The sequence below is a fragment of the Pyxicephalus adspersus genome, chromosome 2 (genome assembly GCF_032062135.1).
Source record: "Pyxicephalus adspersus chromosome 2, UCB_Pads_2.0, whole genome shotgun sequence".
NCBI lineage: Eukaryota > Metazoa > Chordata > Amphibia > Anura > Pyxicephalidae > Pyxicephalus > Pyxicephalus adspersus.
The window spans coordinates 41673788-41697518 of NC_092859.1; the positions used below are offsets into that span (position 1 = coordinate 41673788).

General features: G+C 38.0%; 1 protein-coding gene across 1 annotated transcript in view; it reads left to right on the forward strand.

Moving 5' to 3' along the window:
- Positions 1-10172: 10172 nt before the first annotated feature.
- Positions 10173-23731, forward strand: part of FLT4 (fms related receptor tyrosine kinase 4) — a 137640-nt gene continuing 124081 nt past the window's right edge. The window contains exon 1 of the mRNA XM_072400574.1: positions 10173-10686. Within this exon, the coding sequence (XP_072256675.1) occupies positions 10629-10686 (58 nt within the window). The 5' untranslated portion in view covers positions 10173-10628. The remainder of the gene's footprint in view (positions 10687-23731) is intronic.

The window sequence follows — 23731 nt, forward strand, 5'->3', positions numbered from 1 at the left end:
ATGACTTAAGATGAAAAAAAATTTCCAATCTCACTGCGCATGTGTGAGATCAGCAAATTTTTCTCTTTGAGCAAAAAGGCTCCTTCTGCGCATGCCCGAGGCTGCCTAGGCAGCCGAGAATTAGGGGCCGGTGCTGCACCTTTTTTTTTTTTTTTTTTTTTTTTAAAAGGGTGTTGCACCAAAAAAAAAAAAAAAAAAACAACGGAATTTTTACCCTACATATAAGGGTTGTCTACCCTTTTATGTACAGTGAAAATGCTGAGTATAGGTAAATCACCTCTAGAACATTTTTTTCAAAACTATTTATGCTCATATTTTAGTACTCTTGCATTATAGGTCTTCATTAAAGAGGAACTAAACTCAAAAGTCCGCCCAAAACAAAAAAAAATACACCTACTTTATGGAGGAGTCTTCCATCGGGTCCCACATCGTCCCGGCATCCATCTTCATGCTGGCGCTCTGGACGCTGCCATCTTTGCCTCTTCCTCTGGGTCTTCTTCCTACGTCACCTGACCCAGAAACGAGATCAGGATACGTAGATGGGAAAAAACATGGCGATCTCACAGCGCATGTGTGAGATCGGCAATTTTTTCCCTTTCCACAAATAGGCTCCTTCTCCCGCATGCACAGAAGGAGCACCCAAGAGTCTCCCAGGATGCGTGATGTAGGTATCTCAGGAGGCTTTAAACTCCCATTCATTGGGGGGCAGTGCTGCACCCTTTTTTTTTATAAACGAACATAATTTTTACCTTCCATAAAAGGATTGTCGACCCTTTTATGTAAAGTGAAAATTGTGAGTTTAGGTATGCTTTATGTCTTTCACCGTTTGGTATAAAAAAAAATCCAGAACAAATTTTTAAGCAAAGGTCTAATTTATACATTCCTCATAATCTCTTTTTTTTTCTCTCTGTCTCAGTCAAACTCTTCAATCTTCCACTCAGCCATGCCTCCTGTTTATCTCTATCAATCTTTTCTTCTCCAGCTCCATGCTTGTCTAAGCCCCCCACCTCACTCCCCATGGAGCAAAGCACCCTCCCTTCACCAAGTGCTGATTTACGGTTACCCCTCTCTCAGCATCCCCACACTTACTGCCTCTCCCTGTTTATCTGCTGGGTGATTTATACATCCCTCACACACATTTCCTCTGCTTCTTTCCTCTGTCCCTCACTGTCTCATCCTCCTTCCCTTTCTCTCTATATATCTGTCATTCATACAGCCGCCTCTCCCTCTTTATTCTCTGTTTTTCTATTGTATAGGCTTCCTCTTCCTCACCTTGTTGTAGTATCAGCCTGCATCTGGAATACTGTGTCAAAACAGCATGGGGGGCTTCATATAAGGCCATCCTTTAAACCAGATTCTGCCTTTAATTGTGGCTGCTGATGAAATGTTTTTGGATGCTGCTGATATATGTCTCTATTTAAAGCACTGCTGTGCAAGCTGACTTTTCAGTAGTAGTAGTGGCCCATTATCAGCCTATATAGTATTTCTGTTCCTTGTAAGCAGCCCTTGGTCCCATAATGTCTTTCCTTTTTTCTCAGAAGCTGGAATTTTCCGTTTACTGGTATTGAATATTCCAGGAGATTTGAAGCTAAATTCCAGGCAAACAGCTAAAATATAGATGTTACATATATACAAAAGCTGTTTTACATGCCAAAAGTATTTTAACATCCATGTTTGCCTAGGTACATGATAATTCTTTTCAGTAGTTTTACTTTTGCTTGTCTTCCCACTACTCTGTGACTGGATGGTGAGAGGAGAAGCCTATAGTCTCTGACATCCTTGAAACATTCCCTGGTGAAGTATCAGTTACTGCCATTGAAACACATAGACTTGGCAGATTCTCCACCAGTGAATGTTTGAGGGAATTATTTGATTCCTTGCTATAAATGGAGCCCAATGTCTTTCTGCTCTCTCCTGTGGTTAGAATGCTCCTTGCACTGCAGCACAACTGGTTGGCTGTTTGTGCTGCTTCATCCTCCCCACCTGGGTTCTGTTGTACAGCAGATTGCCAAAGGCAAAAAGTATCACTAAGAATTTAAGGCTTGGATTTACAAGAATACATTTAAGCATTATTTGTGTTTTTATATCTGCATTACGTTAGGCTTCCAATTCTGCCTGCTGAGAATATGATTTATGTCTTAATTTGCCTAAAACTCTACTTACTCATTCACTGACCTCCAATACAATATTATGAATCACTGAAAAATGAGTTAAAGAGAGGCAAAGAGGTGACTTCCTTCTGTAACATACTTTTTTCCCCATTGGATGAATTACTGTCATCTTGTATCAGTTTATTTATACATTGTTACAAAGAGGTATAGGATTGCTGGACATTCTAATGTAATTTAGTACGCCACATTATATACTAGAGGATTTTGGGGACTAACATCCAAAAAACCCAAAACAATCATGTAAAATATTGTACTTTACCAGTAATTAGAAAAGCTAGCTGCATTTGTGTTTTTTTCAGTTTTTTATTTTACTATATTTTCACCCAGTGATCCTGTAATTAACACTATATCCATGGAGTGTCTGACCTTGTTCAACTCCATTTTATGGGGGGGGGAAATTGTAGGGAAATTACATTTCTGGCTGGACCAACCAGGTATTTTCACTGCTTTCTGAAAATGTTTTAATAAAAAAAAAAGCTAATACAGACACCACAATAAAGCTTTATTACATTACAAGGTGAAAACATCCTTTATTAAATAAGTAGAGATTTCTTTCATTTATCTGGATTTCATTTTGTATGTTTACTATTCTCCTAATAACTATATTGATGCCAGTAAATGGGTTGGTCTGTCGGCAAAACTAGCATAGATACTGCTGCAAGAGCAGCGCATAATGGTGAGCTAGAGGTTACCTAAGCTAAGTTCATCCAACACAGGGAACAAAAAACTGACTTTTGTAAATGTGTACCTACTGACGTTCTATTTATTCAAATACTTCCACAAACGTCCACAAACTTGCACAAAAAAATAAAAAAAACATTTTGAGATGTCATCTTTGAAGGGTCACATCTAAAATCCTAAATTATTTAGGGCCATTTCAGAATGATGGCTCACAGAAACATTCTGCCACAGGTTTAATCCTCTTCCCAGCTTCTACCATTGGACCTTTTCTTGCACATGTGCATGCTGAGGTTGTGGTTCCTGAAATCAACTAGTAGCCACATTTCAATCTCCGCCACACTCAACCTTACTTAACTGCATGACAAAGTGATTGTCAACCTCTATGACTGACAGCATAGTTGTTGGAGAGGGGTGGCTGGGAGTGGTGGTTTTCAACTGCAAGTCTGAAAGGGGCCTTAGTATTTAATCAGTCACTAGGTTTTACTCATGACTTCATCACCCACACGGCTCAAAGACTTTTCTGGAGCTGCCCCGACTCTCTGGAATAGTGTTCCTCGTCCTATTCGGCTTGCTCCTACTTTCTGCTAATTTAAAAAGCACTCAAAACCCATTACATTCAAACTTTCCTACCCATCTTCTTCTTATTGTGAAACCCTAACTACTTCCCACCACTACATATCTCCCCTCCTATTGTGTGTTACTTCCCCCACCTCCTAGATTGTAAGCTCTTCAGAGCAGGGTCATCTCCTCTTCCTGTGTCACTGTATACATCTGTCTGTCATTTGCAACCCCTATTTATTTGTACAGCACTGCGTAATATGTTGGCGCTATACAAATCCTATTTGATAATAATAATAATAAGGTGGTTACTATAGAAAATTTGACCAATTTGACCAGTGTGCCTGAAAGGACCTATAAGAGAACTAAGTCAAATTCGAATAAACCGTATTTCATAACACCCAAAGCGTGACAAAAAGCAAAGCAGCTTAATTTTGAAAAGCTCATTATGCAACTATTGGTTCCTCATTTTGATTGTGTATCCACAATAGTTAGGGAACAAATACAGAAAAGGACATGAAAGGATGAAGAATGGAGTCCATTTAACCCCCCGAGCAGTAGCCCCAAGTTCAACTTGGGATAAAAAAAAAGTTGCTAGAAGCAGTAACCTGGAGTCCCACTTGGGGTAGCTAAACCAATGTAAAACAATGATAAATCCAGTCTTACCTGATCCACCGGCATCCTCCTTTGTGATCCTTGTCTTCTTTCTTCCTCCGGCCGTGATTTTCAAACTTTATTATACTCATACTATAAAATTATACTGTAAAATAAATTTTCAGTGAAAACAATGTACCGCTTTTAGACATATAAATCTGGACAGAAATGAACCGCCCAGGAGGTTAAAGGCTATCCCCAATCAACTTACACTGACAATCCATATGTCTTTTTCCCATGTGATAGTGTTTGAGCCTGGCTGTTGGCCATATGACCATAGGTGAGGGCCATCTACTCCCCAATATCCAGAAGTGCAGGATTTTTCTCAATAGTTCTAACAGCTGTAATGTAAATGGAGTGCCTTAAAAAGTGTGTGTGTTGTGGGGGAGAAGTTGATATTTGGAGCCAAAGGGCTTGATTTTTTAAAGCTCTCCAAGGCTGGAGAGAATACACTATCTTAAGTTAGGCTAGGTGATCCAGAAAACATGGAATGTATCTGGTCCAGGATTGAAAACATTTGCTAGCAAATAGCAATTGAAATCCATTCCAGGTTTGCTGGATCACCCAGATTCACGGATGAAAGTGTATCCTCTCCAGCCTTGAAGAGCTTTCATAAATCAGGGCCAAAGCTGGAAGATAGTTAAAGGTACATTAAAGTGCCATCACTGCCATGTTGCTAGAATCTGTGTCAAGCTTAGAAAGACCAACTTACTTCCACCCTCTGAAATTATTTATAAATGTTGATAACTTATTTTATTTATTTATGGCACCGTTGCCAGTCTGCAAACAAAACAATTTCAGTGTGTTGTCATTTCTTCTACTTCACGTAAGACAATTAAAATAAAGCCCTTTCACTGTTTGGCTGGCGGGCACAATGAGTCACTGACCCTTTGTTTCTAGCTGGAATAAGATACAATGTGACATGTCTATATTCTGTACCTTCAGTTCTGTAGAACGTTTTGTTTTTGTCTGTCCCTTTGAAAAGAGGGACCAGCCCTGTGGCGGTTTCCTGTTACGGAGGCCATGCTGTCACATGACTGTCTTGCCCGTGATGTCACCACACATGTTATTTGTCTAGCTGACAGCGTAAAACAGCCATTCACCCTGCAACACATCGCGGTATCGTTCTTTAAGGGAAGGAAAGCTAATTGAACGTTATAATGTAAAAGTGAATAGAGAGCATATATTCATTTACAGCAACGCCTGCAAATGTCAAGATGCAGGAACTAAGGCCAAAGGGAAAATTAATCCTTGCTTTCCTGTGTCTGCCATATGCAGTATCACTGCAGGTGACATCACTTCCTGTTCAATGGAAAATGGCTAAACAGGAAACAAATTTGAAGACTAAAGCTGTTTTTTTTTTCTCTTTAGTTCAGTGTGATTTAACTCTTTCAGTATATTTGTATAAATAGGTTATCTGCCAACAGACTATAAAAAGTTAGTAGTTCACCCTAAACAATTTTTTGTGCAATGACCACAACTTACAACTATTTAAAGACCACAAGCAACAAACATATGCAGTACTGGTAAGTTAGAGAGGAACTTCAGCTAAATAATTTGTTTTTTTAGTGTATAGAAGACTTAGTTTTTGGTAAACTCATCCGTCACTGTCCATGTTGGGCATATTTTCACTTTTTTTCAAAGGGACAATATTATTAATAAATTGTATTTATATAGCACGGACATATAATGTATGTCACTAGCTGTCCCTCAAAGGGTTCCATAATCTATAGTCATATGTCACCAACATAGTCTATGTCCAATTGGGGGGGTGGGAGGTGGGAAGGAGCCAATTACCCTAACTGCATGTTTTTGGGATGTGGGAGAAAGCAAATGCAAACACTGAAAGAATATACAAACTTCATAGAGATAGCCAAAATTTGAACCTTGGACCCTAATGCTATGAAGCCAACTGTGCAAGTTACTGAGCCGCCATGCCACCCAACATGTTCCCTGCAACAGGAAATGGGGTTATTTCCAATGGTGACAAGATTATCAGTGGTTATTGGTGTCCACAGCTTGGCCTTAGGTCATGGAGCTATTCAGGTTTCGTATAGTTGTGTATACAGAACAAAGACCAAGATTAGTGATAGCACTTTTGTGCTGCACAACTCACCTACCCTCATTCCATCCTAGGGCGCTGCCATCTTGCCAGTGGATAATCTTCTCTCAGATAAACAATCTTCAGCCATCTTACCAGGATGATATAACTCCTGTGGTTCATTCACCTCCGGCACATGCGAGGGAAAGCCAGAATTGCTGAGTTTCCCTGGCAACCAAAACTGATGTTGCGCATATGTAGCTCCGCTTTTTTACATTTCCTCCAGCACAACCAGACAGGTAAGACAAGGTATTGCAATATGACATTGCCCGTCCATCCTGCAATAACCACCTGCCTGATACTTTAGTTTGTAGGGTAGGACTTTAGTTCCACTTTAAAATACAGCTACTTTAGGCTGCCTTTTCATTCACATTGCCTCGTATTTAGATGCAAAGCAGTCCAGGTACAATGTCTATGTGAACAAAACCTCTGTGTGTTGGGCTTCCTTCAAATCCATGCTTTCACACCAAGTAACCGCATGCTAAGGTTCCACCATGATCACTAAAACAGTTATAAGCCTAAATGGATGAATGTTCTTCTATTAAGCTCTGTTTATGTATTGCCATCCTATAAGCTCTATATGTAAAAATGATAAACAACATTACTTTTTGCTAAGGTTAACTTTGCTATATGGTGGCAGACAACCGTATATGTTACACAAAAAAATTATATTGATAGAAAAATATACTTTAGAAAACTGTGTATTTTTTCTTAAGCAAGAGGCAGCAGCGAACTGGGAGGGCCAAATGGTTCTTATTTTCTGTATATGTCTCTGTCAGTTAATGTTTAGTTTTATTAGTTTATCTTTAATATTTTAAAGAGTCGCTTAGGGTTTGTTAGTATAAAGAATTTTAAATAGCAAACATATGGGCTAGAATTCAGGGATGTTTAATTTAGGAAATAATTCCACCCAACACCAAATCTTGTGTTTGGTAGGATCTAATGTGTTAAATCCTAAAAAACAGTTAAAATCGCCCCAGCAAGCTTTAAAGGGAGATATACCATAAAACATTTGGGTCATGACTTCACCACCTTACCATCACCATCCACTATTCTGTATTTCACTATGATAGATTAATCAAGGATGTGTTTTCACCCCTTGTCATTACTATTATTTATTCTGATTGCATTCTGGCTGAAGCAGAACATTATTATTGACTATCATAGTTTTTAAATTACTCTCTAGAGTAACAGGATGATGATAACCAACTAACACTGAGTTTCTATGATCCAATAACCAACACCAGCAGTACCATTCATGTCAATTGGAAAGTAACACATAGAATGCGAAGTGTAGATGGCTGCCAGAAACGGGGTACACAACCATTTGACTTGACCGATACCAGTATTTTGCACAAGATGGTAAAAGGAAGACAATTAGCTCTATTTTAGTGAAAACACTATCTGAACACTACCACCGTTTGTTTTTGAGAGAGAAATTAATGCACATCAATACTTTGTCACTTCTAAACTATGTGTATGGCTAGGCATTCTTACTTGAACACACAGATTGACAGATTGGCTATGTAAATGGTGAGGGAAAAAGAGGAGATGACTTTCACAGACAGATAATGCTGGAGCTGTCGGTCTCAGCAAGGAACAAGGGTATTTATAGCAGGTTCCCCAGGAAAGACTAGACTGGGGAAAGACTCACAGACACAACTTTTAGCCAAATACTGCCAAAACAAGAGCCAAAGTAGGCAACCCTCAAGAGTAAGTGATGTAAGGGCAATGTGTGAGATACGTATAAGGATGGTGGAGATCATATCTGATTGGTGATTGAAAGTCACACTAACAAGGAGAAGATGCCAGGATTAAGATTCGATACATTTGATCATATTAAGTCTGAACTGTGGATCCAGTCATGTGAACTAATGCTTGGATATTTTGTCATGTGAGAGATGCTGGAGAAGTTTTTTCTACAGGAAACTGTAAAAAATGTCTGCAACCTCTTCGAGCATACCTGGTAATACTAGAGGATTGTCCCACATTCATATCCCTCTCTGCAGGTACTGGTAGGAAAGCAAGTAGGGTGCATGGTGTGAGTTGGCCACACACACAGATTCAAGCTGGCAATGGAGAATGACAAAGTAGAAGGAAGAAAAGATGGGTGAGTGACAATGCTTTAAGGTGTTGGGGACTTCCTGCATTATGATGGATAGTTACTGACTTCATTCTGGTTGACCCCATCTATCCTGGCTGACCTACTTGGTCCTGGCTATGCAACCTTTATTCTGGCTGTCCCCTTCATCCTGGCTGTGACCCTACCATTTTGGCTGCCCTTCTTCATCCTAGCTGCCCTCTGTCAACCTGGCTGTTGCCTCTCCATCTTGGCTGTTCCCCTCCATTCTGACTTGACCCCTTCATCCTCATTTCTCACCTCCATCCTGGCTGCTCCATTTCTTCCTGGCTGTGAAATTTCCATCCTGGCTGCCCTCCTTCATCCTGGCTGTGACCACCTCCATTCTGATTGATCCTATTATCCTGGCTCTTTCCCTTACATCCTGACTGTCCTTCTCCAAACTGTCTGCCCCTCCATTCTGGTTGTGGCCCCTTCATCCTGGTTGCTCTCCTCCATTCTGGCTTCGCTTTGCCATCCTGGCTGTGACCCCACCATCCACCCTCCATTCTCACTAACCCCAAATGTCCTGGCTGTGACCCTGAAATCTAACTGTCCTCCTCCATCCTGACCAATCTCCCTCATGCTGGCTTGGGCCCCTCCATTCTGAAGGGCCCCATTATGTAACATACCCCAATAATATGTACCAATATGTGACATGCCCCATTATGTAACACACATTGTGGCTGCCCATCTTAATCGTGGCTGCCCTTCTTCATCCTAGTTGTGATCCCCTCCCTCCTGGCTGCCCTTATTTTTTCTTGGCAGTCAACCCTCCATTGTGGCTGCCCCCCTTCATCCTAGCTGTGACCCCTCCATTCGTACCTCTACATCCTGGCTGTAACACACACCCACTTTAACTTAATCACACACCTTTTTATTTGGTTTAACCCCCTTTTTTCTGTCTTGGTGTGCTACACATGTGTCCCCAGGATCTCCCACTCACCATTCCTCCAAAGTTCTTAGTTATGTTTATGGGTTTTAGGGAGTGCCGAGTAAGTGAAGGAATGCTTATTTGATTTGATGCCCACTTTAAATTGTTACTTGTGGAAAGAAATAAGCTTAAAACACACACAATAATCCATACTGAATAAATCCTAATCGAATACCATTTTTCATTAAGTTACTTGTATTCTCCTCATTCTTTGCAGGAAATTCCTGTCCAAATTTATGCTCTCTAATGATCACTGCATGGCAACTCTCAGGGTACCTGATGAACAAAAGTGAACCATGTCTGCGTAATGTGTGTCAAAGGGGTCACTGTATCCCCCATGGGACAGGGTTAACAACTGATACAAAAGGACAGAGCATTGTCATCCAAAAACAGGAAAAAAAACAGAACAAGGAATTTCATGGCAGGATCACCAGTTACATTTTTAGTGAAAGCTGAACATATTAAACACAGTTTTTAGAATGATTTAATGACATTATTTACAACTACAGCAATTACCAAATGCATGTTAACTCTTCTAGTAGATTTTAGTGATTGGGTTTGACAATACTTAAGATGCTGGGAAATCTCTGTGAGCCATTAAATCCATGTGTTGCATCTATTTTCCAGGTGAGTTGTGGAGAAACACTGTAGCAGATAACAGATTCTAGCATTGTGATGACATTTATTCATAGTTCATCATCAATGGTTAGAGATCTGCCCATCTATGGCAAACCTTAGCAGAGCATACCGATGTTCATGGAAAATGTATTCAAATGTCAGCAGATCTGCCCAGCTGAATAGCCAACATCAGAGGGCTTGGGGTGTTCATAAAATAGTCTGCAGCAGGCAGCACAGATTAAAACAATAATAAATACATTCACACAGGAACTTCTATCCTCCCCACCCCCTTATCCCTCCTTTTCAAAAGTGCTGTACTTAAAAAGTTTTTTTTTTTCCTGGCAGCTTGGTGGAAATACAGAGAGAGCTCCGTCTAATAACACACATAGGAAAAGGAAACTGTTGTATAATGCATCCTCATCCCTGTGCACACACAGTCACACACACAAAAGTTTCCTCTTAAGTACAAGGGATCCTTTAATTCCCATTCAGCACATCCACAGGCAGAAGCATTTGGGACTAAAAAAATTTGACGTATTCTACACCGTCATCTCCCACCTGCGTCCAGTATTTTTGTATAAAGTGATGCGGTCACTGTTGGCGACAAAAAAACATTGAGTGACAATATTTTGTACACTGGTGGCCCTGCTGCTGAAGTCGGTGTGTTTTGGGGTTCTTTTGCACCCTTTTCCATTTTTTTACTTTTTATCCTGGGAATAAATTGTCAGATTGAGATTTTTTTTTGATTTTCTGGTGGCGATACGGAAATCTCTACGGAGGGGAACACTGGAAATGAAGAGAGTCCTCTGCGTGCTTTTTGGCATATGGCTGGCTACTGTTGACAAGACAGGTAAGAGTTTTTGTCTCTTTAAATGTGAATCTGTTTTGGCTGATTATATGAGCATAAATGTTTGCTGTATTTTTGGGGTAAATGATATTGTATATACGCATCACTAACCGTTATAGGGGAGTGTGGGTCAAAGGGAAGACAAGCACTTGTTGCGTCAAATCTGCATCAATTTCAGCAACCTTCAATCGCATTTGAAAATCATAGAGATCAACTGAGTGCTCAGATTTAGGTGGGATTTTACTCCTTGTGTTGAAGTGGAACAACCAATGAGGAATTCATTTATGCTTTTAAGAGATGAAAATGTTTGCACACCATCAAACCCTGGAAGATAATTCCCTTTTCTTAGTGGTAAACTGCAGTCCCAGAATGGGATTAAGACTCAAACCCACGTGGGGTTTATACAAGGAAGATACTCTGCGGTATTTTACACAACATGTACATGCAAGGGTTAAGTGACAAACAGTGAAACTGATATCGGAATGTTTTTGCACACAAGAGCTTACAATCGTGCAATGAGCAGCAAATGATGTTAATGACAAGTGATTAATTTCATGCCTCCAAGAGATTTAAAATGTCATATGCATAATTACTATTAAGTTGGGGCATACCAGGCATGTGAAGTAGAACTTACACCTGACCTAGCTTAGAGCGAGCGTTTTAAGTTTTATAACTTTGTCCTTTTTATTAACCTTTCTAAACACTAATGGTATTTACTTAAAAATTCCTTTTATTTAGGGTGGGAGCAGTGGATACAATTTAGACATTTCTCACCTATTTATCATCTATGCCTATTACTATACTATGCGTATTGTTATAGTATTTTTATGTTTTGTTATGATCTGGTTTTCAGAATTTGATGGCTGAACTGTTTGCAATATTCATTACCTGCCTTAAAATAATAAGTGATTTTCCAAAACTCAAGCTAAGTAGATGTACCTGACAGCAACCATTCAGAACCCTTGTTTTATTCTATCAGTGCAGGTCAGAGAATTAAAACTAAAAATTGGACTTGCTATCAGGCAATAGCCCTATATATATACGACTAACCAACATGTCCATCTCAGTTCTAAAATGAAATCACAAAATAATAACAAAGCACAAATAAAGCATATGTCGTCCTGTTACACCCAAAATGTAAACAAGGCTAAATCTTGACCGCACTAGAACTCTGTTTTCAAACGCCCATAAACATCATGCAACATCTGTTATTGTCGGAGAATGGCTTACTTAGGATTTAGACTGTAAAATGCACATCACAGCTAATCACTAGGAACTATTTGAACTTTTATAAGAGCTACACCACAATCTCAAACTCTTAATTAAACTCTGCCGCACTTACTACTTAACCCCTAGTAGATCAAGCTAGCTAAACTTGGAGGACATCTGTTGTCTGTAGATCTGGAGACACATGTTTAATAACATATACTAGAAATGACAAATACGTATTCCTTCTTCTATGGCTTTAAGCCAGCCCAGCTGTCCTAGATTTTTGTCTCCTTCAAAGGCTTCCAGAGTAATGTAAAACTATGTTCATCCCTAACACACATGTCAACTACACCTGAGCTGTCCAGTTATGGGACATTGAATTATTCTCTCAAGGCAGCGCAAAATTCAGTAATAATGAGCAAAATACCTTAACCCTTATAAACCAGTAACAGGATACATGTCATTAAGGTAGTCAGGTGATTGGCTGTTGCCCTTTGCTTTTTGCCTTTTATTTAGGCATTTTCTAATAAAATCAGTACCACAGTTTTATTTAATATTGTTTTGCTAAGCTACTTATGTACCTTATCTTACCTAAATTTAAAGGGAACCTGTCAGAGCACAAAAATGGGACTTGTCATAGTAGTCAGGTGATTGGCTGTTGCCCTTTGCTTTTTGCCTTTTATTTAGGCATTTTCTAATAAAATCAGTACCACAGTTTTATTTAATATTGTTTTGCTAAGCTACTTATGTACCTTATCTTACCTAAATTTAAAGGGAACCTGTCAGAATACAAAAATGGGAGTTGTCATTTTAATATATATTAAAAGTAATTTTGGAAGGTTGTCATCATCATCTCTTCTTTACAAAATACATGATAACGGTGTGGAGTTTACTACATATACTTTCTATGCATATGGTGGAACAGTAAGGATGCAGATGACAGCCCCTCTTTAAAAGTTGCAATGAAGTCTCTCATGCATGTTGTATAGCAGCAGTAGAATCTTCCTCTGTCTTAGCTTTTGATTAAGGCATATTATTTGTAGTATAAGTAATACTCTATATGGACAAAACTTGAGGTATTACAAATAAAAGCTCTCTGGATATGCTAAGATCCCTTCTTCAGGCTATACATAATTCTTCAGGCTTTACAGAACTAGATCTACATAATGCCTAAAATTAGGATCTTAGAAAACCATTGAAAATTAGCATTTTTATTAACTCAAATCAGCCAATAAAGGTTATGATAGGACTCCCTAATATGTAGCATTTCTATTTTCATTTCATTCATCCATTTTATATGAAAATCCATTAAATGCTGTGAAGGTTGCAAGAAAATTGCAATATCTTTGCTTTATAAATGCCTTTGTCTGTCTTAAATCCTGATTTTTATCTATCTATCTATCTATCTATCTATCTATCCATCCACTCCTGTTTAATAATTTAGGTTATATATCTATGAAGGTTCTTACCAATCAATAATATTAGCTGATATTAAATATATCATTTGAGACATCATTTTTTCCATGTTTCTATTGTGTTCCTATCCAATTATTCTGACCAACATAAATAAACCGTGTCATTGAGATCTCTAACTAATTATACTATAAAACTAGTCTGTCTTTGTTCCTGTCTTGTTGCAGCTATAACATTAACAAGGACAGGTACTCAAATCCGACGTCCAATCACCAATATTGTCCAAGTATTGTGTTGCGTCGTAATTCTTTAGGCAGCAATAGCATTGGATGGAATACTGGAAAAGAAATGCTTATAATGATATGGATGCTATGTAAAAAGGAAAATATGTTGTTTTTGAATATATTTTTCATCTTTGCCATGATCACAACTGAAAACATACACATTTACATTTTTAGGCAGGTATATATGACATCATGTGTGTACATTTAATGTATTCTTATAATCAGCCAGCAGGTGGAACACTGAGCTTCTTTCATTCATTACCTGCTCCCCTGACCATGTGATTAAAAAAGCCTGGTCTTCAAATGGCTTTTTAGCTAAACCACAGTGCTTTGTTAACCCTTTATTTATTATAAATGAATATTTTCAAAGCAAAGATTGCATTTATATAGCAAAAACATATGAAAACTATGTAAAACACTGACCCAAAATCAACATACTAATTTTCTTTTAATAAATAATACACAGATGCCTTTAATAAAGGTTACCTAGATTTATTTTATCTACACTTGCAGAATAAGTTGTAACAATAAAGTTACTGTTAAAGGGCAGGCCAATATAAAAATATCAAAGATTGACATTTGATTTTAGAAAGGTTAAAAAGATTGACAGTTATTATTAAAGACTTTATTTATCTAGATCAGGGTTAGTTACTGGTTCCTCTACTGTATCACAAGGTTTGAATATGAAAAACAAAAAAAGTTTACAAATAATCCTTCATAAGCTGCCCTGTGTATCATTCTATGTTGTCCTTTGCCGGGTGTTGTGGTTACCTTACATTACATTTGGGTTTAATCAGGAAAAAGTGTTTATCATGGTATTAGAGGTTGGACAAAGGAAGGATACTATATGAAATTGCTAACTTGTCCTAAGACATAAATCTGATGGGCTTACTAAAAAGTAAAACACTGCACTCCTCTATGAAATATACCCAGGATCAAATAAGTTACAATATATAATGCATCCCAATAGACATTAGATGTGGTGGCTCCATTTTTTTTTCCGCCAAGCAAATTCTCTGTACTAGGGTGACAATGCACACTCACTACACTGTATCTATTAAAAAGCAAATTTGTCAACTTAGGCAGCTTGCTCCAGATTTGAAGTATAGGTTGGCTTGATGATATACCCAAGAATTCTTGATGCCCTAAGTGGACTAAAAAAAAGTTGGTAGATATGTTTTACATTAAAAGATTATTTTTTTATTATTTATTTAAAGCCCGACAGGGCAATACATTTTCTGTATTTATTTTTTTACAAAACGAGATTTGAGTTGTATTAATAAAGATTGTAAACTCTTCGGGGCAGGGTCCTTTCCTCCTGTGTCACTTTCTGTATTCCTCTGTCATTTGCAACCCCTATTTAATGTACAGCACTGCATATTATGTTGGCGCTATATAAATCCTGTTTATTATTATTATTAATATTAATAATAGTAATCAAACCACCTGTGAAAACTGACATGCTATCAGATGCTCCTTCTATCTTTATTACCAAACACATTTGCAGTCAAATTAGTTTGTCTATCTTCCAAAAGCAAATGGCCCCATGATGTTTAGACATGCTTTATTATTTTACTAACGTCACTGAGCAAGATCAACAAGTCTCTGGCTACATGAGATTAACTACAATGCTCTGAATACACTTGGGCAAGGGACTAAGAACAAACAGAGGAACCAATATCTGCAATTTATTTTCAGCTTATTAACTCTACAGAACTAAAATCTCCTTAATACTGAGCATCTGGATGACATTTCACATAGACTTTACTCTCAGGATATATGAAAAATACCACTGCTAATAAGTTAAAAAAAGAAATTGCATTAGAGCATCAAACAGAACTTATCACTTACCAGATGTTCACACAAAACTCCCAAAGGACTTTAGCTTATTTTCTATCCTGAATAGCTTGTCTGATATCATGGGTTTGCTGTGCTGTCTACATGTGTGCTATATAGTGTGTGTTAAAGTCTTACCTGTAAGGTGCCCTGTGAAGATAAAATGTAATACTTGCTCTTGACCAGTAGTGGGCAACAAGTACAGTGTTCATGGATTTAGCCTCACAAAACCAGAACACTCTTCAGTGCTACAATATAAAATACTTGCATTGCAAAATCCTTTTATATCACAAATAATTCTCAGAAAAAACTGTTTAGTACAAATTGCAAACTATGCAAACTATAACAAATTATAGTTACTGTAAATTACTTTACTGCTTGATATGTTGACATGATTTTTTTTCATTATGGTCTGTGCTTGTTTCTTTTGCTGTTATTAAATGTTATTAATTGTATATTAAAAGGTAACTTTATTTTTCTGCTCCAGGCAAACTGCTTCTTTAACCTCAAAGAGTTAAAAAAACACATGGGGCCGGGGGATTTATAAAGTAGTAAATCTGACATTCATTGAAACATTCTCTGGTGAAGAATCTTCCAGCCATTGACTGATTTTCAACCTGAGAATGTTTTGGTAAATGTCAAACTCACAGACTTTAGACTATTATTTAGACTCCTTGGGCCTTATTTATGAAAGCGCTCCAAGGCTTGAGAAGATAGACTTTCATCAGAGAAGCTGGGTGATACACCCAACCTGGAATGGATTTCTTCAAAGTAATTTGCTATCAGCTAGCTAATGCTTTAAATCCTGAGCAGATCCATTCCAGATTTGCTGGATCGCCCAGCTTCACTGATGAAAGTGTATTCTCTCCAGCCTTGGAGAACTTTAAAAAATCAGGTCCCATATACCTGAAAGATTTGCCAACAGAGAATGTATGCTGAATGTCAGATTTGCTGCTTTAGACAATAGACCCTTCAATGTATTTCCATACAACTAGTGTGTGCACATAACTTTGACTTGATATTCACGTCTTGCAATCTTCTGTATATTACAACTTTGAAAAGGGGTAAGAAATTGGGGCTAATCAGATATAAGATATAAAAAAATGAATTCATTTTCTTCCATATTCTTATACTTTTTCAGAGTCAAGTCACAGGCTGGGGTTAGGGTGGTAACTAAGCTGTGGAACTTGACTGAAGTAGGAAACAAGTTAGGTCAGTAGCCTGGCTGTGCTGTCTGGTAGTACTGTGTATAGCTTAAACATGTTTTGCAATACATGAAAATCATGAATACCTGTTTTTTTATACAAATGTTTGCATAACAATATGTAACAGTGTATTTTAGTGTGCAAAGGGACAACTAAAATCTTGAGGGCTGTGTCATAGGGATATGACAATCCTTTGGCTGATAAATTAGCTTCCATGTAGGTAATTCACTCATGTATTTACCTGTCTGCAGTTCTACCTTAGGTAAGATAAATCATCCTTTTTTGGGTATTACTTCTCCCCGTGACCCCACTGGGGTAATCAATGAATGAGACAGTGGACCTGATTTAATAAAGCTCTCCAAGGCTGGAGAAGATACACTTTCAGCAGTAAACATGGATGATCCTGCAAACCTGAAATTAATCTGGTCCAAGATTGAAAACCTTTGCTAAGATATAGCAAATTACTTTTAAGAAATCCACGCCAGGTTTGCTGGATCACCTAAAAATTTGGCAGAGCGTCTTCACTTTCCATAATCTATTTAATTGATATATGTGTCCCCTATTCTGATTGGCTGGTCTGACACCCTGCACTGTTACACAGATGTAGAGAGAGAGAGTACTTGGCTCTGGGTAAAGGACTTAGGGGAAGATTCTACAGGTCCATGTCTTTCAATGGCAGAAACTGATTCTCCACCACTTTTTCTGGCTGCCAAATATCCATTCATGCAGTACAGTGAACATTATAAATCAGCATCAAATCTTTTATCCAATGACTTGGAAGGACAACATACTTTTGTGCACATTGAACCTGTGCTCTTTCCATCATCTTTTCAGTTACTGGCACAGCGACAAGCAATTCAGCCTTTGGGGCTTTAAGTCCTATAAATCTCTGCACTCTTTAAACACATGTGTGACTGATTGTTTATGCTCCTGTTAATCATATTAATAATGTGGGCTGCACTGGGGGAGATGCACGCTCTAAATCAGGGGTCGCCAACCTTTTCGAACCTACGGACAACTAAATGCATGGACGCCGGACCACGCATGAACGGGGAGCCGTGTGTCACTCAAAGGGGAAGAAACTCCCCCAGAGTGATGTCATGATGCCAGAACCCGCACACTCTCCCATTGCAGGAGAGAACCAACCGGACCACCACCCTAAGCCTGCGACCTGTACGGGGTAAATGAGCGGCTCTTGCCGGTATGCCTCCCCCCAGCGGTTTCCTTCTCCTGACCCAGCTGGAGGATGCACCGGCCAGAGCCATGGACCATCAAAATTTTCTCACAGACCACCGTTTGGCAGCCGCTGCTCTACATTAAGGATGTGCACCACTGAAGGTGACAACACTCTTGCAGCAGGCAGACCCTGGCAGGCAACATTGTCACAATATAAAAAGAAGTACAGTTTAAATAGGATTTTTCAATGAAAGAAAATGTATTAAAATGATCACAAGACTCAGACTCAATGACTGTCTTTTTGGGCCCAGCTTATTGATTGCCTATTTTTATAATGCTCCCTGCAGCTGCTGTCTGCTTCTGTACACTTCATAGTGTACCAGAGCAAATGTTTAGCTATTCAAAATCTTTTGTGTCCGAAGCTGAAACCCATAAGCACAGCCACATATTGTGTATATGTTGGCTGTTATTGCATGACTGCTGCAAAATCACAAAGGCACACATTTAGAACCCCAAATCTAATATGTAAAATGAATAAACAAACACTGGTCCACAAGAGATTGGCTCAGTTTTACATAATTGCTAGCAGTAGTATAAACATTTTTGGGATATGTTTTTTTCTATATTACAGCAATTCTATACCAAAAACCTTCTCCATCCACTAATATACAATGCAAAGAATGCAACTGGACTCTGGATTATGACCACACCTACTTCTCTTCATCTGAGCCAGGATCGAGGGTGTGTTGGGCAGGAAAAGGGGGGTGTTTATTTCAATGAAATCAGTATGTAGCGATATTCCCATCTGAATCCTTGAGCGAAATAATAAGCTAGTCAGCTGTTGAACACTCTGGTTGTTGCCGTTTTGTTTATAAAAAAAAATTCCCTTCAGGCTAGTTGTAAACATTGTAAGACTTTTAAAAAACTTAAAACCTTACCTGCTCCTACCCTGTAAATAGTTAAGCTGGTCTTTTCAGTAACCTCAAACAGATTGCTGAGTTGAGGGACCTAATATAACAATACATTTTTTGTCTCATTTATAATATTGTATTGTTGTATTATTATCATACAGCACATTACACTCCTACTAAGTTGTCTCTGTGTACCACAAACAAGATCCATGATTGAGCAGAGCTGATCACATTACAGGTAGTCCCTGAGTTAAGGACATCCGATATACGGACGACTTCTAGATAGGAACGGGGCTTCCCTGCTTGTTTGTCTGCAGAACAGAGACTTGAGGAGGGGAGCAACCTCAAGACAAGATAAACTCTGCAGTTGTTTCTTTTTGCATATCAAAGCACAGCTTGCTCAAGAAGTTGAACGTCTAGGCTCCATAAAGTTTTTATTATTATTTGAGGTTTTTTTACAGTAACTAACATCACACTGCCTAATGATATGTTGAGACAAACATCTGTCCTAATTGCATTTGTTCAAATAACATACCTGTTCCGACCTACATACAAATTCAATTTAGGAACACACCTAAAGTCCCTATCTCGTATGTAACCTGGGGACTACCTATATTTTAATAGGTCATGTGACCAAGTTTCCCTTCTGGCTATTTTTTTATAGTTTCCTATTTCTAACTGTTGTCATTCACTGGCATCAGTCTGTGTAGACTCCTTAGCAAAGCAATGAGCAGTAGTGTTTAAATTAGCTAGTAATATGTGTGTGGATTTTTGGGGGTGTATTAAAAAGTAGTTTTGTAGAATTCTTTTTAATTGTAATATTTCTTTGAAAACAATATTTTAAATATTTGGATCAATTTGGGGAATTTGAACTTAAGACTATGGGGAGAAATCAACAAATCAACACAGGTATAACATACAAATTTCATGCAAATAGTGCCCCAGGTGAGATATGAACAGAGTTTCTTACTAGTTGACAGGTGACTCAGCTAGGAAGAACATAGTGAGCACAATTTAGTGGACCATGCTTTAAAATACTATACCCCATCTTGTCTAGTCCAGTGATAAATAAGTGTGAAACCCAAGGAGAAGAATATTGAGGTGAGATGAAATTTCCAGAGAGATGAGTATCCTGACAATGAGGGGAAAAGTTCATTTCATTTCACAGAAAAAAATGTGGGAATGCCACATGGGAGAATACCATATGACCTTTATAAGGCTTGGGGGCAAAAGCTTAAAAACATTTCCAAGTGTTCATGGCAGAGTGGTTATTTCCCTTTAATCCCAGCAAGTACAGACTGTGCCTGTGCATTAATTTTACATTTGAGTATGAGCAGTGCACTCCATATTATCCCTATGCTTCCTGGCGAGTATTATGTTGCACAGTTTTGTGAGTCATGGAATCCCATCTTGTTCTTCATGTCTTGATATATACACCCTAGGCTGCAATGCATTCTGAGTCATTCTCGGCCATATGGATTACAAAGATTCTCTTTGTCCGTAATTCCATTTCTGGTTTGGAATTCTATAGTGTAATGTCATGAGTAATATTGGATGCCATATTTTCCTAGGTCATACAATAAAATGCAAACCACAGAATATTGTCTAATTGGGATTCTGCATTTCATATAGAAATTGGTTTATGAAAAGTCTTATATTCAAAATTATCCTTGATTATATCTTGTTTATTCAATTCCACTTAGTCTTTGCTGTAAATTCAATTTAGAGCATAAACAACTTAATGGTAAATTGAGTCCATTTTTTTTAGATTATTAAATATGGATAGCAAAGATGGCATACAGGTTGAAGTAAATTATAGCAATCAGATATGTTTTCCGTTAAGTCAGATACATGGATTATTACCTTTGATTGGTTACTAGGGGTTATTGAACCTAAAGCATGGCTTTTTGTCTTACTCAGGGGCCTGCATTGACAAGGTCTGGGCTTTGTTTATGGCATTAGTATGACATCAGTTTGAGATAATTCCCAGATCATTCAAAATGTTTTGACAGGTGTTTTTAACTTGCGTTTGATATCCTTCTAGTTTGCATTTGACCTAAACCAAATGGGTTTGCATTCCCACCAATGGAATCAATGTTGATACCTTTCTTTCCATCCTTCCCTTCCTCACTACTGTTGTGTAGGGGTTTGCAAAATGCCTATATAGGTAAAATTCAGGTGCATACACTAGCTGCTTTTTTATGAATATAGAGCTGTATTAACTAGCTTTATTATGTGCCTTGAGTCATTTTTTAGAAACTATATCAGAAGAAAAGAACTGTAAATGAAAAACATTTACAGGAGAGCCATCACTGAGTAAATGGAATTTATAGACCTAAAAAGCATAAAAAGTTTAAATATATTTTTTATTCAAACTTTTCTAATTCTGATGAATATGCCTCCTCTTAGTATCTTACTTTTCAGCACAGTGAATTCAGGATACCTGATTGACCACAAGCACTGCTTTGCACATTGACACTTTTTGTGTTCAGCACTCATTCAATACCCAGAAATGTAGTTGTCTTTTAAAGCACAGCACACAACACAGCATGACAGTGCATTGCAATGTGTTGCAGTGAGCAGTATGTAAGGTAAATTTAGAGTGTCATTGAGAATAAATGATAATGCAACACACCAACAAAAATATACCTCCAAGAAGTACTTGAAAATTTTAATTTTCATGCTGCCTGACTAAATAAAATACATTTTTGTAGTTCTTCATTCATTGTCATTTCAACTCATGTGCACTCAGGAAAATATACCTTGTATGTAATGGTCATCTGTGTAGATCTGTAAAGTGTTACTATGTGGAACCAATCAAAATTCCCTATTCAGTGTTCTGATCAAAGTCCAGGTCCTAGCACATTTTTTCAATATTGTTATTAGACTGAAGGGATTGATTCTCATTTGGTATTTATTGATATTTGTGCCCCTGTTGGAGGAATTTTGTCACTTGCTGTTAAAGGAAACAATACTCTACCCCAACCTCGGTTTCCTACATTTTTAAAGAAGCACAGAGAACATTCTTGCAGGATATGGGGTATTCATGGAGGCAACAGCAGAGCTCAGAGCTTTTTTTCAACCTTTGTAATGTAAACTTACCATGTCTTATTGAAAGTATAGAACATTTCTGCACCTGGGTCAGCACTACAAACTGTGCTAAAACACAGCAGCACCAACAATCCGACACCCAAATCCACTACTTTACCCATAAATTATATTTTGCTTCCGATTAGCCTATTATCTTCCCCCTGTGTCGCATAAAAACTGATTTGGTCCACAAGTTGCTGCCATGGTGCTGATTTACTGGCCTATTATTTCCTCAAAGACCTTGTTCCAGAACTATTTAGGGTGTGTGTATCCTGTTATCTCTTATATTACCTTGTATAAGAAATGTACAAATCGTGTGCCGAGTATTACGTTATTCCTGTTTACACGTGTCCATGATTTTGTGGCCTTTGTTCTTTTGCCTTTGTGGCCTTTGTTCTTTAGCATAGTTCTTTTTTTTTTGTTTTCTGTAGTATGATTGCATTGTTTCACAATAATTTACTTTCTTCTAGAACCTTTTAATTAAATTTCATAAGATTTGCCTAATACACTTTTAAATGCATACATGTGAATTGTGGTACTGGAAGGTCATCCAATCCCACCCAATTTAGGCAACATCTTTTATTGCAAATCTAGCCAACTGGTGGGTACACAAGTACAATATACATACATGGTTTCTGCTTTACATGACAAAGGATACGTAAAGTAATAAATCCTTGTGGTTCTCCCCTATATAGTGTGATATAAGGGAAATGGCTTAATAATATAGGTGACAACACTTTTTAAAGACTTGCTTGTTTTACTGCCATTGGCCAGTGTACTTCACACAATGGTGTAGCTCACTCTTGGTTCTCTCCCTTCTCCTGTGACCCAGCCTTTGTATCTTACCCAAAAATACACACCTTGCATGTATGATTTCAACTGTACCTCTGTTGGTGCACTGCCGTGCCATTAATTTTTAATGAAACCACAGTGCACCTTCCCATACTTTATGGACTGCAATACACATCAGCAAGCCACAATGCATTGCTTTACTGTGTCCTGCAAAAAATGCAGTCCTCACTTTTTTAATGCATTGATGTGTGTTGCAGCCCTATCATTTAGAAGAACTGATAACTAACACAACATAACAGGCTTCAAAGAATGAAATTGTGTGTGTAGCACTGCACAGTTGTAGTGTAACTCAACTGCAAAAAAGCCTTAAGAAATCCAGGTTCCAATTATATATGTGTCTGATGTTGCTCTTTAAGCAAACTGCAGCCACTGGCAACTTACTTTTTAACCTTGGAGCAAATACTTGTAATCTATGATATTATCAATAATATTATTTAATTTGCCAGTGTATATAGCACTTTCTCTGCAGCATACAAAGAACCATTTGTGTCATTCTTTCCCCAACAAATCAGCTCAAAAACTATTGGTCATTGCACAGTCACTTGTCCTCTGTAAATCCAACATACGTAACAGCTGCTCCAGTAGCCTCCCATAATCCAGAGGTATACTGGTTTGTAGAGGAAAAAAAAGTCCAGAGAAACTTGGAAGAACTTCTTGCAGATAGTACCCTTGTAGCAAACAAACTTAAAAGTTAAAAATCAAGATTACTGCTTTGTGATTTTTGCCAGTCTATAGATACCAGCAGCAAACTCAAATCAAACCAGATAGCAGGATTGACTGATGGGCTCTTAAAATGGGGGAAAATGAACAAAGCACACATTTTTCAAACAAATCAAATTTCTAGTCCCTCCTGTCCCCAGACCTGGAAGTGTCATATTACTTGCAATGTTGGGATTAAGTCTAGGCAGACAAAATTTAGGCATTATGGAAATTCAAAAGGAAGCAAAGCAGAGACATACTGGTATATTAGCTGCGAATAATAGCTGCAATATATATATATATATATATATATATATATATATATATATATATATACCGTATTTTTCGGACCATAAGACGCACTTTTTTTCCA